This window comes from Chelon labrosus (genome assembly GCF_963514085.1).
Source record: "Chelon labrosus genome assembly, chromosome: 5".
Taxonomy (NCBI): Eukaryota; Metazoa; Chordata; class Actinopteri; order Mugiliformes; family Mugilidae; genus Chelon; species Chelon labrosus.
The window spans coordinates 5,934,854-5,952,616 of record NC_140341.1 but is presented as its reverse complement, the minus strand read 5'-3'; the positions used below and the strand labels follow the sequence as shown (position 1 = coordinate 5,952,616).

General features: G+C 43.2%; 1 protein-coding gene across 1 annotated transcript; it reads right to left on the bottom strand.

Annotated features, from left to right (window-relative positions):
- Window positions 1-3,011: 3,011 nt before the first annotated feature.
- LOC311488772 (MAGUK p55 subfamily member 4-like) lies at window positions 3,012-17,272 on the bottom strand (the record flags this gene model as incomplete). Its single annotated transcript, XM_084545623.1, has 17 exons — window positions 3,012-4,456; window positions 4,653-4,787; window positions 5,785-5,893; window positions 6,009-6,102; window positions 7,265-7,345; window positions 7,443-7,627; window positions 8,027-8,060; window positions 10,286-10,344; window positions 10,734-10,930; window positions 11,530-11,601; window positions 12,165-12,250; window positions 12,345-12,426; window positions 15,733-15,864; window positions 15,953-16,036; window positions 16,232-16,309; window positions 16,397-16,518; window positions 17,251-17,272. The coding sequence occupies 17 exons, from the start codon at window positions 17,270-17,272 to the stop codon at window positions 4,271-4,273; spliced, it is 1,758 nt and encodes a 585-aa protein (XP_084401749.1). The 3' UTR covers window positions 3,012-4,270.
- Between the last annotated feature and the right edge of the window lie 491 nt (window positions 17,273-17,763).

The following is a 17,763-nucleotide window of genomic DNA, read 5'->3' as shown; positions in this document are numbered from 1 at the left end:
TACTGCGAAAATTGTGGCCGTAGTCGTTTTAGAAAAAAAATGTGCGACTCGAAAAATCGTCGAAAAATCGCTCTCGCTTTCCACATACACACACATGGGGAAAAATTCGAAAACTGATCGGCGCACTCCTCGCTTGGAGGGACCTCCTGCCCAAACCGTACGTCCCACACAAATAAAACCCACACCATCTGAAAGCCAACAAAAATCCCTACGTTTTTATGTACTTTTTATCTCTGGACCTCAAAAACTGTGGCCACCCCGTAAGATTGAACCTTTTTATTTTCAGAATTTCGACAAAACTCTGAAGTTAGAGTGAGCGCCAGAGTGCGTCCATAGAGCCCCATTATAAACGATGATTTTTTAATTTTTTTCCAAAATTTCCCCAAAACGTAAACTGCGACCCTGACCAAACCGTAAAAGGTATCGAAACGCCGTTTTCAGGACTAAAAAGCTACACTTCCCGTGCCTCGTACAAACTTCCAAGCATTTTTCTACTCCAAAGCACGGCCGAGTAATCGCTGGACAAAGGGAAGCAGGACATTTTGGAATGTTGGCGATTTTTTCGGGCTTTTCCATTCATGTCAATGGGCCGAAACGCCCGCTTTTGGCCCGATTATTCTCGCCCCGTTGGAAGGATCGCTTAAAAAAGTCATAGCACACTTGTCCCGATTAAGGCGCACGTCTGGATATACAATTTGTTTATTTTTTTTAAGAACTCTGGGAGGAGAAGCGAACCGAAAAACTACGGAAGAAGGCGGAAGAAAATTAAGCTCGAGCAATAGTAATATATGTGCCATGCACAGGCAGGCGCAGCCTGCCTGTGCATGCACTAGCTCCCATTGCCTGCAATGGGAGCTAGTGCATCGGCACAGATAACTAGAAAATTCCTGCGGAAATTTTGACTGTGCCGATGATGCTGACGTCCGGTTGAAAAGTGTGCGTGGCCTAAAGGCCTGGCTGCTAGGCTCAAAGTGACTGGATGGGTGTGAGTTTCATGTCATGCAGGGTACAACAAACCAAACAGGATGAGGAGGATGCAGTAGGCCTGGCTGAGAGAGAGAGACACTGAGAAGGGTCGTCCTTTATGCCCTTCTACAAACCGAGTCCACAAGGGCAGGTACAGGCAGCAGACCCCTCCCAGCTCCACCTGAAAGCCAGCATCAAATAAGGAAGAGAGTGGGAGGGATCGTCAGACCCCCACCTTTAAGAGGGGTGTCCTCACTAGGATCCCCAGACTTCAAACAACACAGTACAGCTACTTGATAGCTTCACAATACCCACAAAATGTTAGGTAACATAATTAATATAACTCTTATGAGTGTTCAACAGCTCATTATTTATTTAATTAAAAACATCATATTATATTAAATTACTCCAATTATATATAAACTGTCATTAATGTCGTTACAAGCCATAAATGTTTCCTACTTTATGTGGTGGAATAATATATTTTTCAGTTTGACACAGTTTTATTTAAAAATATCTTCTCTTTAAATTGTAAAACTTCAACATTATATTTTAACTTCAGTGCCGGTTTGATGACTGTGATAAGCTCCCGCTAGCAAGGCGGCGAATTAGCCGGCGGCTAGCCCCACTAGCCTCCGCGTTAGCTCGCGGCTAACTCCAACGGCTAACTCACGGTTAAGTCCCGCGGGTCCGCGGTTAAATCCCGGTTAGCTCGCGGTTAAATCCCGGTTAGCTCGCGGTTAAGTCGAGGCTAACTCCGCGGTTGAGTCCGCCGCGGTTAGCTAGCGGCTAGCTCCGCTAGCTCGCTAATATACATGAGCTATGCTGGAAGGCTAGCCTAAGGCTAAAACATTGGGCGGCTAGTAGTTAACTTCTATTAACAGTTCAGCTATGTTGGGCACAAACACTTAACATATAAATAATTCTAGAAATTCACTTACCTAATAAAGTGATAGCACCAACAGAGGAGGGAGGGAGAGAGAGAGGGAAGGAGGGAGAGAGAGAGGGAAGGAGGGAGAGGAGTGGGGGGGGGAGGGAGAGAGGGAGAGAGAGAGGGAAGGAGAGAGAGAGGGAGAGAGAGAGGGAAGGAGGGGGGGGGGGGGGGGGCATGGAGTGTTCTGCCTCCCCATTGTAACAGTCTGAGAGTCCCTAATGTTTTGTCAGTCTGTGTCTATAATGCTATAGTGGGAGGGGAGGTGGGGGGGTTGGAGTGGGGGGGTCATAGTGTCAAGTTCTGGCCCCTACAGTAGTGGAAGGGGTGGTTTTAATGTATTGGCAGATACTGTTATCCACTGAGAACCCTTTTCCCTCCACTTTCTGTGTGCACCTGTGCTGAGTCTGCTCGTCAGGGGCCGTTGCCACGACTACACGCCGCACATGATATTCTATATGTTATACTCCCTTCTCTCCTGCACCCTAGGATTTGCCCTCCGAACAAATGCTCATAAATCAAAAACTACAAGTCCTATCGAGAAAACGAACACATTGTGAGCGTCAGCCGAGGGTTTTCTACAATTTAGTGTTGTTCCCACGCGCGTACTGCGAAAATTGTGGCTGTAGTCGTTTTAGAAAAAAAGCATGCGACGAGAAAAATCGTTGAAAAATCGCTCTCGATTTCCACATACACACACATGGAGAAAAATTCGAAAACTGATCGGCGCACTCCTCGCTCGGAGGAGCCTGCAGCCCAAACCGTACGTCCCACACAAATAAAAGCCACACCATGTGAAAGCCAACAAAAATCCCTACGTTTTTATGTATTTTTCATCTCTCTACCTCAAAAACTGTGGCCACCCCGTAAGATTGAACCTTTTTTTTTTCAGAATTTCGACGAAACTCTGAAGTTAGAGTGAGCGCCAGAGTGCGTCCATAGAGATCCATTATAAACGATGATTTTTTAATTTTTTTCCAAAATTTTCCCAAAACGTAAACTGCGACCCTGACCAAACCGTAAAAGGTATCGAAACGCCGTTTTTAGGACTAAAAAGCTACACTTCCCGTGCCTCGTACAAACTTTCAAGCAATTTTCTACTCCGAAGCACGGCCGAGTAATCGCTCGACAAAGCGAAGGAGGAGATTTTGGAATGTTGGCGATTTTTTCGGGCTTCTCCATTCATTTCAATGGGAAAAAACGCCCGCTTTTTGCCCGATTATTCTCGCCCCGTTGGAGGAATCGCTTAGAAAAGTCATAGCACACGATTCCCGATCAAGGCGCACGTCTGGATATACAATTTGTCTATTTTTCTTCAAAACTCTGGGACGAGTTATCCGGCGAAAAAAAGGCCGGAAGAAGCTATAAGAATATTAAACGCGAGCAATAGTAATATATGTGCACTAGCTCCCATTGCCTGCAATGGGAGCTAGTGCATCGGCACAGATAATAAACGCAAAGCAATAACAATATATGTGCCATGCACAGGCTAGCTCCCATTGCCTGCAATGGGAGCTAGTGCATCGGCACAGATAATTAACCATGTAGTCTGTTGATCTTAATGCCCAATCTTATCTTGTACAAGTCCTGATATCGTGCAAATAGGAGAGGCCATAAAATAAGCAGAGGTTGAAATTATAATTGCAGTTAAAACATGAAAAAACAGCAATGCCCAGATTTTTCCCACTAAGAAACATTTATTTATTAAGCTCATTTAACATGGGAAGTTAAATTAGCACAGCTTGTTCCCATCTTGTCCAAGGGCCTTGCTGTCTCATTCCCACTGTTCAATTACAATCCACATCATTAAAAGCAGTAGTCATGTACCCTGAGCTGACAGAGGATCACCTGGAGGTCAGCTGAGAACATAGACGCAGAGTTAACACCACTTTCTGGGGGGGGGGGGGGGACGCGGAACATAAAAAGTATCAAAAGATGTGATTTATTCCATGAAAAGCTAAAGACTGATTCATTTAAAGTGCAGCTTTTAACAACAGATGCCATGAGGTTAATGTTTCACGACTAGGCCTTTATCAGTGTTAGCTTTCCTTCAGCTAATTAGCAGCTAATTACGCTTCCTTTCTTCTCTGCCATTCTACAGTGAGTTTAAATGAGATTGGAACTAAATCTACCTACCATTTATAAGTTTTTGTTGCAGGAAAACACAGTTTGTTCTCTTCCACTTTCTTTTTTTTTAAAGGTTTCCTTCCTACTACTATCTCTGTCTACTGGATCTTCCCCTTTTCCCTCTGTTCATCATCCTCATACCCAACACGTTTTCCATTTCCCATCGTCTCTCCTCTTATTTTTTTTGTCATCGCTCCTCCTCTTCCACTTCTATACTTTTCCCCCCTCTTTCCCTCTTCTCCAGCTTTACTCCTCGGGTCGGCCCCAGCTGACGGGTATCCACTGGGGTTCCTCCTGTGCCAGCTGGATGGTGGAGCAGAGCTGCATGCAGGCGTCCTGCAAGTCGTCGTTGACCACAACGCTGTCGAAAAACTGCTTGTACTTCAGCTCAATCAGCCGGGACACCTCCTCCATCTCCACAAAGTCCTCCTCCTGCAGGGAAGCAAAGGTACTAAGGTCATGCTCACGGTCTGTTTAACACATCAAAAATCCTCCTTTCACTTCTCTTTATGAATTTCTGTGCCTGTAAAATTCACTTTAATCGTCTCTGAAGCAGTTCAGATGTCATGTTATATTTCTGTTTTTGAAAATTAAAGGCAGAAACAGAAATGAGGTAAAGAGCTCTTACTTTGAAGGCTCTGTTGGTTGTGTAGCTGCTGATGATTTGGGCATCTCTTCGAGTTTGTCTCAGTCTTTCTGGGCTGGGGGGTTTGATGTAGATCACGTAGGGTTTCAGCTTCCTCGTCCTCAACGACTGGATGCTCTGAAAATAAAACGACCATTTTTTTTTTTATTCATTTGTCATTTAAGACATTCATAAAATGGAAAACTAACAGGATAAAGGCAGAGACTTCAGAAGGGAATAAATAAGAGTTAATACCGGCATGGACAACATTTCTTCAACTTGCCAAATAACCAGCCACAATATTATGACCACTGATAGGAGAAGTAAATAACATTAATCATCTTGTGACAATTCAGTGTTCTGCCGTGAAACTTTTGGACCTGACATTCATTCATGTGGATGCTACTTAGACATGTAGCACCCACCTAGACCAGACCAGACACCCCCACCCCATAGCAATGACACTCCTTGATGGCAGCAGCCAGGATGCAGCCACAAAAACGCTTTAGGAACAGCTAAAAAAAAACAAAACATGAAGAACAGCACAAGGTGTTGACCTGGCCTCCAAATTCACTAGTCCCATAACGGTTCAAGTATCTGTGGGATGTTGCCAGACACCACAGGACACCCTCAGATGGCCCATGTCCATTCTCTGATGGGTCGCCACAAGAGAGACCTACACAATATTAGGAAGGTGGTCATAATACCTGTGTTTACAAGCCCAGGATCTGCATAAAACTATTTTGACAGTGTTTTTTTCTGTTTTTGGCAGATTTAGATTAGATCAGATAGAAGAAGACAATGACCAAGATGGAGCCATGCTTTCATTGTTGCTGTCCACATTGATTCCAGCTTCGTCCATCTGCTTGTTTTTCTACCTCCATGTTTCTGTCCCCCCTCTGGAAACCCGTCACCTGATGTTTACCCCACATGGGGCAAACATGCTCAGAAAGAATGAATTTATTCCAACCAGAGAGAAACCAGCAGATCAAGCGTTTACATGGTTATCAGGAGCTAAAATACCTTCAGATCGGACAAGTCTGTTCTGATTAAGTTTGCTACATCAGGGATTTTCTATTCTGATTATTAGTGGAATACTAGTTTATGTAACTGCAGTCTTCTCAATGAAACTCACCCGTGGTTCAACATCAATGATGCACATCCGCCCTCGTTTCAGCACCTCTTCGATGGCATCAACGCTGGTGCCGTAGAGGTGGCCCCTAACCTCACCATACTCCACAAACCTGAACACAAAAACATTGAGAATGACAGTGACAGTCAATTATGTTTGATTAATAAGCAAATATAATTAAATCCAACACGGTAAACACAAACAAAGATAACATAAATAGAACCTACTTGTGGTTACAGACCATGTACTCAAACAGCTCTTTGGTGACAAAGTGGTACTCTCTACCCCTCTGCTCCCCTTCTCTGATTGGACGAGTGGTGTCTGGAGGTTTGAGACAATCACAACAGGAGTGTCAGTGTTTCATGAGGATGGTTCAAGATTATAAACTGAAACCAGATCAGTTTAGACACAGACACACAGAAATAGCTGCAGTCATCCTACTGACCAGCTGTTCTTTCTGGAAATCCGAACAATGACCAAAACAAACCCTCTCAGGATTCAACCGACGATCGTTTTTTTTATAAAAGTACAGACAAACTTCCTTGATTATGACACCTGTCCTGTTAGCTTAATGTGGCTAACGTTAGCCCATGTTTGGACACCTTGTTTGTGTCTCTGGAGAATATACCGATCTTCTGATTTTAAAGTTAGATGGTGACGTCGCACCTTACCGCACTCATCTTTTCTGTCTTTATAGATCTCTTCTGTTATCATCATATAAAGTGAAAAGAACAATCTCATTGCATGTGTACAGAATGGTTGTCTGTCTCTCTGTGTTAGCCCTGTGAAAACATGTTTCATGAGGTAAGAGAGACCTTTGAGCTTCTAACATCAAACTCTTATCATGTTTCATCTTTTACTGGTTGTTTGTTATTGTTGTTTGTCTGTCCTGATTACCATGACGTGTGCTGCTGCCTTTCTTGGCCAGGTCACCCTTGTGAAAGAGGTCTTGATCTCAATGGGTTTTTTATCTGGTTAAATAAAGGTTATAATAATCATTTCATGGGTCCAGGTAAACGTTTGAGTCAAATTTGAAGAAGGTTGTCCCTCATTCAGGAGAATGGTATGGGCAACCTAAATTACCAATAATCTGGCAATAATCTTTCCATGAAATGTAAGAACATGCACAGTTGCAGGGATTTGCTCCCATTCAGCCATTTGCTGTGCCCAACACTGTGGGACCCTTTCTTAGTCCAGTTCCCATGTTGGATGTTATTAAGGCTGAACCTCTATGGAGGCTAGAATGTGTGTCTTGGTGCACTGAAACAGTACAAGGTGTTCCTCCATCTGTGTCTATAACCTCACTGAATGTTGTAGCATCAAGATTTCCTTCACTGGAGCAGAAGCATCTCAGGCCAAACCATTAAAAAAAAAAAACTGGGTCGGACTAAAAGTACACTTTTCTTTACCTTCTGTTCTGAGACACTGATACTACGGTGCATTTTAACGTCTGTGCTATGTTAAATGTGCAGACGAGACATACGAGGTACGGCTCCCTGGAAGGTCGAAGGGTTCAGTTTGATGAGTCTCTTCCTCAGTTCATTAACTCCAACTCCTGAAGCACCTGTACACGGGACGAAATAACAGGCGAGGGGATTAAATTCATGCTTTCGAGAATATAAATGTTGAAAATTATGATGTGACTTTTTTCTCTTTCTCACCAACGAGGATGATGAGGCGGTGGCTCTCCTGCGGCGCGCGCTGGTACAACGCCACCTCCTCGTAGGGCGTGTACAGGGCGTTGCTGCTGGGCGAGCAAGAGGTGCAGGACTGACGCCTCTTCCTGTAGGACGTCCTCCTCCAGAGACGGAAACTCCGACGGAAACTGGCTGAAGAATGACAAAGGCTATCTTTTAATTCATTAACTGCATCTTTACCACAGCATTTTGTGAGAATGAATATGCAGACTCATTCTTTCTGATAAGGCAGCATTTATAAAATAATCACAGAGCAATTATAAGGCAATACTTTAATATTTCAAATTCAGTTAGAGAATGAACCCTTGAAATGAATCATTGTGTTTTCAAGAAGGGCCCTCAGAGACCAGAAAGAAAAGTAAGAATGAGCAGACATTAAACAAATACAATATTATAAATAAAATAAATTATAAATAATGCTTTAGATTAGGACACTATCAAAAATAGATAAACGAGCCAAGAAGCCTTGATGGTGCTTTAAATTGTGATCAGATGACATATGTGGATTAACTATCTGTTTAATTCTGTGTTGATTAAATGCATCTCACCCAGGTAGATGCCGTCGGTGACGTGAGAGTCGGCCTCATCTGAGGGAAACAAACATTCAGACTCTTCACTCTCTGCTCAGGAATCAAGTATCACCTGATTCGATGCTTAAAACGCTGCTTTTCATCAAACATCCAAGTAAAGGGTTAAACCAGAAATAAAACAATAAAACCAAGAAAGACGAGAGACAACAGACATGGATGTAACGGTGATATTAGTCCAGCTCAAACACAATGATGTCCTCCATCACTGTGTCCGTGCTAATTTGCGATAAACACATTTCTGCTTCCAGTCTGTTTGGTTTTGTGTCACTGCTGAATAAAAAGACTCATAACTGATCAGCAGATTGAGTGTTGAGCTTTTAACGCACATTTACACATGTATGCAGAGACTTACCTACCAAAGTTTATTTCTTCCAGATCTGGAGAAGACAAAAACAAAACAAAAAAAACAACGGTGATGAGCTTCAGTCTGTAAAAACGTTCTCATCTGAGGGATGCTTGATAAGTTTGTGGCCTAAAGTAGGAGGAGACTATTTTAGGAGACCCAGACGTCAACATTTTTGACCTGCAGAAAGTGACCCACAGCAGCAAAGCTAAAATGATGACCACTTCTATTTAAATCCATGCTGTAAGAAGAGGCTGAAGCTTGATGTCGTCCGTTTTCTCAGGGAATGCTGACTACCGCAAAGATTCTAACTTTCTGCATTTCCACTTAGATGGAGATGAGACGACTGTTTAACTCATCTCCGTCTACTTTAGGCCATGAACTCATCAATCACCTCCCGTACAGTGTATTGATAGTGTTTTGTGCATGTTTTACCGACTGCGATGCACTTCTCGTCACCATGTGCTGGTTCGTCCTCTGGAAGACATGAAACAACAAATGAAACACTTTTAAAAGTTACACTTTGTTTCCTCACAGCCAGGATACTTTAAGATAAACGAAAAATATATAGAAACACATACAGTGCCTAACCAACTACAGTGAGAGGCCCTAGCGAGGGTAAAGAACTGGTCCATGGTTCCACGTACGGGACTTAAACCGCATTGTTCTTCCTTGATCTGAGGTTCAACCATTGACCGGACCCTCTTTTCCAGCACCCTGGCATAGACCTTGCAGGGGAGGCTGAGGAGTGTGATTCCCCTAGAGTTGGAACACTATAGGGGGTTCCTTTGTGACCGCTCAGACTATTATGGGTCTTTCTTTATGGAGGCAGCTTTGTTGGTGGACAACTCCTGTGGAGCGTGACAGTCGTCTTAAATCTCCTCCATTTGTTTGTCTACTTAGGTGAAAATCCCCTGATGTTCTGAGTCATTTTTATGCAGAAAAGTCCAAAGTCGTTAATATAACAAAAATAATCATGATTTCATGTTGTTGAACAGTAGTTATGTGATGATTTAACACTCTGATTTAGCCCCAGTTTGTGCCTTTCATGTATGGCGGTCATCTTTGTCAGATGCTTCATTTGTGTTCATATTTTTGATGGAATAAACTGTCACATGCTAACCACAACACCACAGAAACACTTACTAAACTACTGAATACAAGCAGACAGCAGATACAGCGTGAACCCACCGTTATCAGCCATGTTCACTGACGACGACAGAAGGAGAAGAAACAGAGATTTACACACACCGACATAAAATAACATAACATGATATGGTGAGGAGGAAGTGACGAGGAAGGAGCCTTGCATTGAACTTTTAAAGTAACTGTTGGAGCGAATTTCAAACTATATTAAAGAAACAGAGGCTACAACTAATAATAAATTTATTATGGTTTCATCTGCCGATGTTTTCTCCATTATGGTCTCCCTTCCAGGACATAAACTATTCTCTCTCCTGCCCACTGGCATAAAATACAGAAGCCTGAATGCACGAACTAACAGATTTAAAAGCTGTTCTTTCACCCGTGGCCCGTCAGGCTGTCAAATCAAAAACCTGCTCTGCGGACCTAGGGAAATATTTTAATATTCTACTACATTATTTTATGCATGTTACAATATCTTTTATGGTATTTATGTTATTTATTGACATTTTATGACTGTATGTGGTCTGTCTTCTGCTCATTTTAGTGAAGTAGCACTCTGAATCTATTTGTATTTTCTCATACAATTACAACAAAGGCTCACCTTAATCAGACTGTTCAGAAAATACTGAGAAATGTTATCAACATTTCGAATTCGACTGATCAGCTGCTACCAGATGAACACATGAATGCACGTTAATGATTTAGAGGTGGCACTGATGAGCACTCACAGGGTTGGATGCAGGTATGAACCTGTAACGGCTGACACCACCAGTGTTCCCTCTGTTTACTGAAAAGAGAAAAACCATGTAAAGATAATAAATGTAAGATAAAAATGTTCAAAGTATAACACAAGCCTTACTTAAGGTAAATTATTGATGGAACAATGAAGTATTTCCATGACAAGTACATTAAAGTCATGTTAATCCAGCTCCATGCAGTTAAAGCACCAGTATTAAAGGTAGTTGTCAGTGCAGTTAAATATCTTGTGTGACTGATATCTGACATTAATATTGTTTTATATAATATAAAAATAGTATAAAGGATTAAATACAGCCTTTAAATCTTTGCATTCGTCTCCCCCTCAGCTGATTATGTCAGGTTTGTGAACCAAGTGCTCCCTCTGGCTGCAGCTTGTGATCATTGCTGGGGTGTTCAGTGCGTGAATGTGAATGTCACCTCTTCAGCCTGCCGGCAGAGGGAATCAGACCGGCGCAGGAAGCAGCACAGGGCAGCTTCCTGGCCTGCCACCACTGTCCATCCGACTGGTCAACCACCTGCAGCAGGTCCCCTCTGCTGAATGCCACGCCTGCATTTGGACATGGGATGGAGGAGTCCTGCAGGGGGCAGTAGTCCACCATGGCCTTCATGTACACCTGAGAGACAGAGACAGAGGGGAAGGAGAGAAGTCAAGTTACTTATAGACAGAGCTGTGCTGACTGGTTCCCCCTGTGTCCTGTCTTTATGCAAAGATGAGTTATGTATTTATGTATGGAAAGTCTTTTAAGCAAGCGTCATCTTGAAGAACCCAGATACAGAAGAATAATGGCATCAATGCAGTGACTAAAACCCTACAGACACAGATCAGGAACATCAGTTAAAGTTCATATCATACATTAGAATTTAGGAAAATCTAATTGTTGGTGCCAGATGGAGTTGATCTTCTGTATTTTTGTCATAACAATCTCTAGAGTCTACTTTACATGGGTGTAGTTCTTTCAGAATGTCTGTTTCTGCAGAGGACGACATTCATCTGAGATCATCATGTTCGATCACTTCAATCAATCTTCCCAGAGGACTGGCCTTGCACTGGACAAACATTCTGAACGTCATTGCATTTGCACAGCAGATGCATTTTTTAACTCTTACCCTGGTCACAGTGAGTTCTTATATTTGCAGTTAGTTCAATGTGATTAAAGGAGTATTTTTTTGCAGGTCGTTTTAAAGGTGAGGTGATGAGGTCGGTGTTTCTTACCGGCTTCTGGCTGCTGCTGAGCTGCGCTGGATTCGGAATGACTTTGAACAGGATGGTGCCCTGGGAATTCGTCTGATCGGGAGAAAAATAAACACAAAAAAGTAAATATTGGATAAATTCTGTTACACATAATCAGATGTGCACACCTTCGAGAACCAGACAATAACAACGAAGGGAACTTTTTGTATTTTTATTTGCTTTATGTTGAGTCTTTATGTTTTTTTATACATTTAAAAATTTATACAGGACGTACTGCAATACACATCACATCCAGTAGACTGTGGGAGTTGCCTCATTTATAGTGGTGTTTTTTTGTCATATCTCTTAAATACTAAGGTTTAAAAAATTAAAAAGAAGAGGAACTGGAAAGCCAACAACAGGACAAGGAGAGATTTATACACATTATTACGAAACACTTGCATTAAGAAAGACTTAACTTCCGGACAACCATGTCTGCAGAGCTGACAGCAGCTTATGCATACTTTAAATGCAGTATTTGGAGACGCCAACCTCTGTGAAATTGCCTCTCTTCCTTCATCAAGCTCATAAAATTGTGAAATCTCACCATTCTCTACAACTTCTGGTTGATATTTCTTGATATTTATTTATTTTTCCCCAACCCTCAGGTGACTTACCAGTATCTGGATGACCTGTTCTGGCTCCAGACCCACCACTGGGGCACCATTCACCTCCACTAATAGATCACCAGGATGGAGGAGTCCTGACACACACAGAAACCAATGGTATGAATGATTTTGTCTCTTTTGCTGAGTCAAACATACACAAGTCTGTAGTGTTATACAGTTTTATCTCACCACTGCGATCAGCCAGGCCTCCGTGAATCACCCTGGCGATGTAGATCTCCCCCGTCCCCTCATCTCTCTTTATGGTTGCCCCCTGACAAACAGACAGTTACTGCACATTTACCAAGCACTTAGCATTTACCTCAAGCTTTTAGTGTAACTCAGCATGAAAAGAGAGGGGGCAGATGGGGACATAAACAGTGAATGGATGAAGATTGAGTCAGGATGGATGGTGAAAACGACTGATGAAGTAAATCCCTTCCACTGCATGTAATTTCAACCAGTGGAATACAGTCCACTGTACACACTCTCTATCTGTCAATCATACACACGCTAAAAAACAAAATTAATTAATAAAATACTTTCTTTCCTCTTCATAAATCCACCACATAAATCCACAATAAATGAAATGGCTGCAATAGCTGAACAAAAAAACCCGGCATATCCACAGCAGCAGTGTTGGACGGATTAACATTTTGACCTGATATCAGTGTTATTACAAATCATCCTTTGTGGGTCGTTAAAACTGCCAAATTTCATCGCAGCGCTTCCAGCAGTTGCCGAGACGTTTCACTCGCAAACCACGTCGCTCAGCTTAAGCAGTGATGGTAGATGAAATCTCAAAGGGATTGCAAGGACTGACATTTCAAAGTAGATGTTCAGATAACAGTCACGTATTCCACTAAAAAGACAAAAGATCAGAGGAACACCGAAATACGTAGATGTGATCCTCCAGGGAACATGAATGCCCAAAGAAAATATCATGGCATTACATTTCATAGGGGATATTTTAAACAACAACAACTAACTGGCCTTCAATAGAGGTAAAATCTCACCAGGAGCTACGAAGCTTCAGAAGATGTTCAGGAGAGCTTTAAAACGTGTCATGATGGTTTATTGGAAAATATTCTGCAAGAACTTCTAGTTATAGAATATATAATAATATTGGTTTACATTGGTTTAGAGCTCTTATGACCCAGATGACAAACAGAATAGGACAATTTTCCAAGCAAGACGTTTGGGTCCTATGTTTATTTCACTGAATTGAGTGGCGTTCCCCTAGGCTCAATCTTGGTTCTCTTACATTTTTGATTTCATAACGCAAGCTATTCAAATGACGGATTATATTTATTGAACTCTAATCTTGACCTCATCCATTAGTTCACTGTGCGTTCAGACTGCACAGATGAACGCTGATGAAATGATATGAATGGCCATAATTTCTCTGTACCTTTAAATTATTCTTTTTTTTAACCACTTTGAGCGATACTTGCCATACCAAATGAAAAATGTCTTTTGGAAGTGTTTGTTGTCCCAGAATTGATCATTCTGCTTCTGACACATGTAGAAATGTAGAAAGTCTAATAAACTATTCATCCAAACTGTGGCGTAGCTGTTTGTCTGCATGGTTTCCTGTTCGTGAGTTCCCATAATCTTCCCAGACAGAAAAAAGTTCAAAGTACACTTTGAACACCAAAGCAGGCAGCAGAGGAGACATTTTCTTTTTCACTTTTGCTACTTATTTTTCTTCTTCTTTGTCTTCAAGCAGCCTGTACTCTTAAAGTCTTGCTCCTCCAAAGAAGCTCCAGAAACTGTCCCGTTGTTGAATCTCACCCGTCCATTACTGCCACTACCACCTGCTCTCTGGGTGCCACCAAAGCCACCGTCCATCCTTTTGAATCCTCCATTCAGTTGTTCCGAACTTCCAGAAATTGCAAAACCATCTGCATAAGAACTGGCAGACGTAGTCGAAGAGGAGGAGGAAGAACAAGATGACAAAGTGCAGGGTGAGAGGGGACGTGGGTAAGGCGTGGGAGGCTTACAGACCACTTTTGGAGACAATGAGGAGACCCTCGGAGGAGGTGGAGGACGATTGTGCTGAGCTGGTCTGTGAGGTGGAGAGGACTCGAGGTGTTTTTTGGCCACAATCAGCCCCTGGAGCTTGTCTACCACCTCAGCAAGCAGGCTGAGCGCTTGCGCATTTTCCTCCACGCTATCTGTGATCATCTCTGTTGCCGCCACCATCTTCTTGCCGAGGTGGTGTACGTCGTGACCGCTGTGCTCAATACTGCTGGCCACCGTCTGAACAGTGGACCTCAGCTCTTCCACGCTGCACTGCTTGGTGAACAGTGAAGGCTGAGGAGGTCGACTATGATTTGGTAGTTGCTGATTTTGCATCTGCTTGTGGCATTCTTTGTAAAGAGGAGCCGTCGACCGGTGGTGCATCAACAAACGATTTTCATCTTGGCATATCTTGTGAGGTCCAGTTGGTAAGCCATGTTGCTTGTCAGGGATTGAGAAAGTGCTAACCCCTCGCTGAGTTGCAGGACCAGAGGGGGAACAAGAAGGCGTCCTGCCAGGCGTAGGGATGTTCCTTGATTGTCCAGCTGTAGCAACTTTTTTGTACAAGAGGGGGGAGTTAGGAAGGCTGAGACTGTAAGCTGGGACTGGAGGAGGAGGGTAGGCGTAGTCATCACTGGACGCCCCTTCATCCCCATCGGGTTTGGCTTTCTCTGAAGGTGAGATGACACAATTGGGAGGGAAAAGAAGAAAAGAAAGAAAGTTGGCAAAATCAGTACCACAGAAAGGCAGGTAAAATGAAATGAAAGGCGGGACCACAAACTTGTTGGCCAGTGAGGAATGTCACCAAGATATATGACGGATGAAGTGGCTGACAACTTCCAAGGAAAGTGCTGGATGGATGAAGTGACCAGCCAATGAAAGGAATAAATGCCACAATGATGGGATTAAAGATGAGATGGACTGCATGGATTTGCATTTTCCGGCTAATTAACTTGATTGTGGAGAAAAGAATGACTGAATGAAAAAATGGTGATTGCATGGAGTCCTCTGTTCTTCCTCCTCTTACCAGTGCAGGCGGCAGGACTAAAGATAGAAGGAGACGAGTGGTTGAGCCTTTTCTTCCAGAGTTCTGCAGTCTGCGGGCATACACAGCAATTTCCCGTTGACTCGTAGCGGGGCAGAAATGGTCGAGCCTGGCCTCCTCTGGGGAGGGGCAGAGGCCTGGCTTCGCTCTCAGTCGCCCTGAGCTCCTCCCCTGACCACGCCCTCCTCGCAGGGACGAGGCGTTCCAGTGTGAAGCGGCGAAGGCTGCTCCAGCGGCTGCGGATCACGCCTACTCCGCCTTCTACACTTCCTCTGCACCCTTCTCCACTCTCGGAGAATGAAAGATGAAAAACATTTTAAAAAGGCAGTGATAGGTTTACACATCGCGTACTGTTCACTGGTGGGTTGACTTTATGCTCCAGGATTTTCTACACACACCTATACCAGCAGAACTGTCTGTGAATTAATGAATGTTAACAGATGCTTGGCTACATTCAACTGAAGGGTAACAAACTAAATTGAGAGCTAACAAAATGCATTTGCTCTGTCTCACCAGCGGCTGATTGTTCTTCACCAGGCAAACGATCCTCATGGCCTCCTCATCCTCCGGCAACTCATCAGGCAGAGGCGGTAAGACAGGACCGTAGTCTGACTGTGCTACGCTGTCGTGGGATGATAAGACAGCCTGACGGAGACAGGGACAGTTAACATGTGTTTTAACAGAGCAGCAGGTGTGAACTAGGCAAGAGGCTTGAAATGAATCTCACACAGACCTGGATGTGTGGTGAGCTGAGGAGGCGGTGGAGCTCCCGAGCTTCAGCTGAAGGACGGTGAGACTTCTGTATTACGGTCATGATCTGATGGAGAAGCAAGAAGACGGACAGGAATAAAGAATCACATGTTGAAATGTGACACTGGTCAGACGCCACACCTGATTTAAAAAAAGTCTAAGCCATTCCTTGAAACCGAGCCCACTTAGTTTAAAAACACTTGTTCTTATTTAGTTATTTCCATGACTCCTCAAAGACTACTCTAACCAGCTGGATGCACACCTCATGTGAAAGTCCTGTGGCGTAAGGCAGAATGGGGCTCGGTGTCAGCCTCTGGAACTGCAACAGGCATTCATAAATCTGGAGAGGGGAAAAATGTAAACGATAACATCAGTTTAAAGACGGCTCCCGAGTCCGTTTTACTGCAGGATGGTTCTAATCATACACCTTCAGCAGCGCTCGCAGCCACGGTGCGCTCAGTAGTTCATGTAGAAGCTGAGCGCCGCCAATGTTTCTGCTGACGGCTTGATCAACGTCCTCCACCACACTGGACAGCACCTCAGTGACGCCTGCACACACACATTAAAAATCAAAATCAAATGATGGCATCTCATTAGGAAGTATAAGGACCTTTTTAAACATGGTAGCGTTTTGGTTTTACAGGGGACAGTAGGAGTTTGCCAACTGTTCTTACACTTTGATTAGAGTCAAACACCTCAACCGTTATTGGATGTATTAATATAATATTTGGTTTTGACACCAGACCATCATGGACTGTCATTGCTGTGGGTTGGGGGTGCCTGGTTTGGGCTAGGTGGGTGCTACATGTCTAAGTAACATCCACATGAATGGCAGGTCCAAAGGTTTCCCAGCAGAACACTGAATTGTCACAAGATGGTCAATGTTACTTACTGTCAGTGGTCATAATGTAATGCCTGATCAATGTATATTACTCTGTCTATGATAACTTCTACTACCAAGGTCTCCAACATGCAGGAGACTGTAATGCTGTAGCAGCTGTTTGAGGCTGGAAGTTTCTCCTGAGCAGAAGGTCAAAAACAGCTATGTTTGGGCGAGACAGGATTAACAATACAGGGAAACCCTGAACCCTGCAGACAGAGAGAGATTAATACCATTAGAATTAGGTTTTAGATAAGATTAAATTCAAATGAAGCACCCGGTCCGGATTCAGACCTCAGTCTGGGATTAAACCTGAACTCAATTAAGACAAGAACCAATGGATGCATCCAGTGTCAGATGTATATATGTATGAGGTTCTAGTGGAAGGGTTGGTTTCTCACCATCCTCCATAGCTTGTCTCATGGTGATCCTCCAGACTCGGGAGGAAGGAGAGTCTTGTTCCTCTGAGAAGAAATGGAATGAAAAAGGAAGAATAATCTGAGGAATCAAAACATTTAACTAAAACCAATCAGGGCTATACACACCATGTGTTACCAGACTCATATTCTGATAAGAACTGAGTCTGAGTATTCAAGGACAAGGCCTGATGAGGAAAGTGGAAACAGGTGAACTGATTGTTTGAAGTCTGGTACTTTGGAAGAAGACATGTCATATTAAGCAAAGGTTTAGTAGGGAATATTCACTCTAAAGTAATTTTAAGTAGAGATAAGGGCACTGAAAATGTGATATATATCTGGTGTGGTGGCTTGAGAAGACATTAACTTCAATGGACTATGGACCTGTTCAAATAATTTAAATTTTTGGAAAATTAGATTCCCTACCAGGAAGCACATTGTGTTTAGGGTTGAAATGGGTTGTGATTTGGGTTGTTTAGGTCCCTCAGGTTTGTCAAA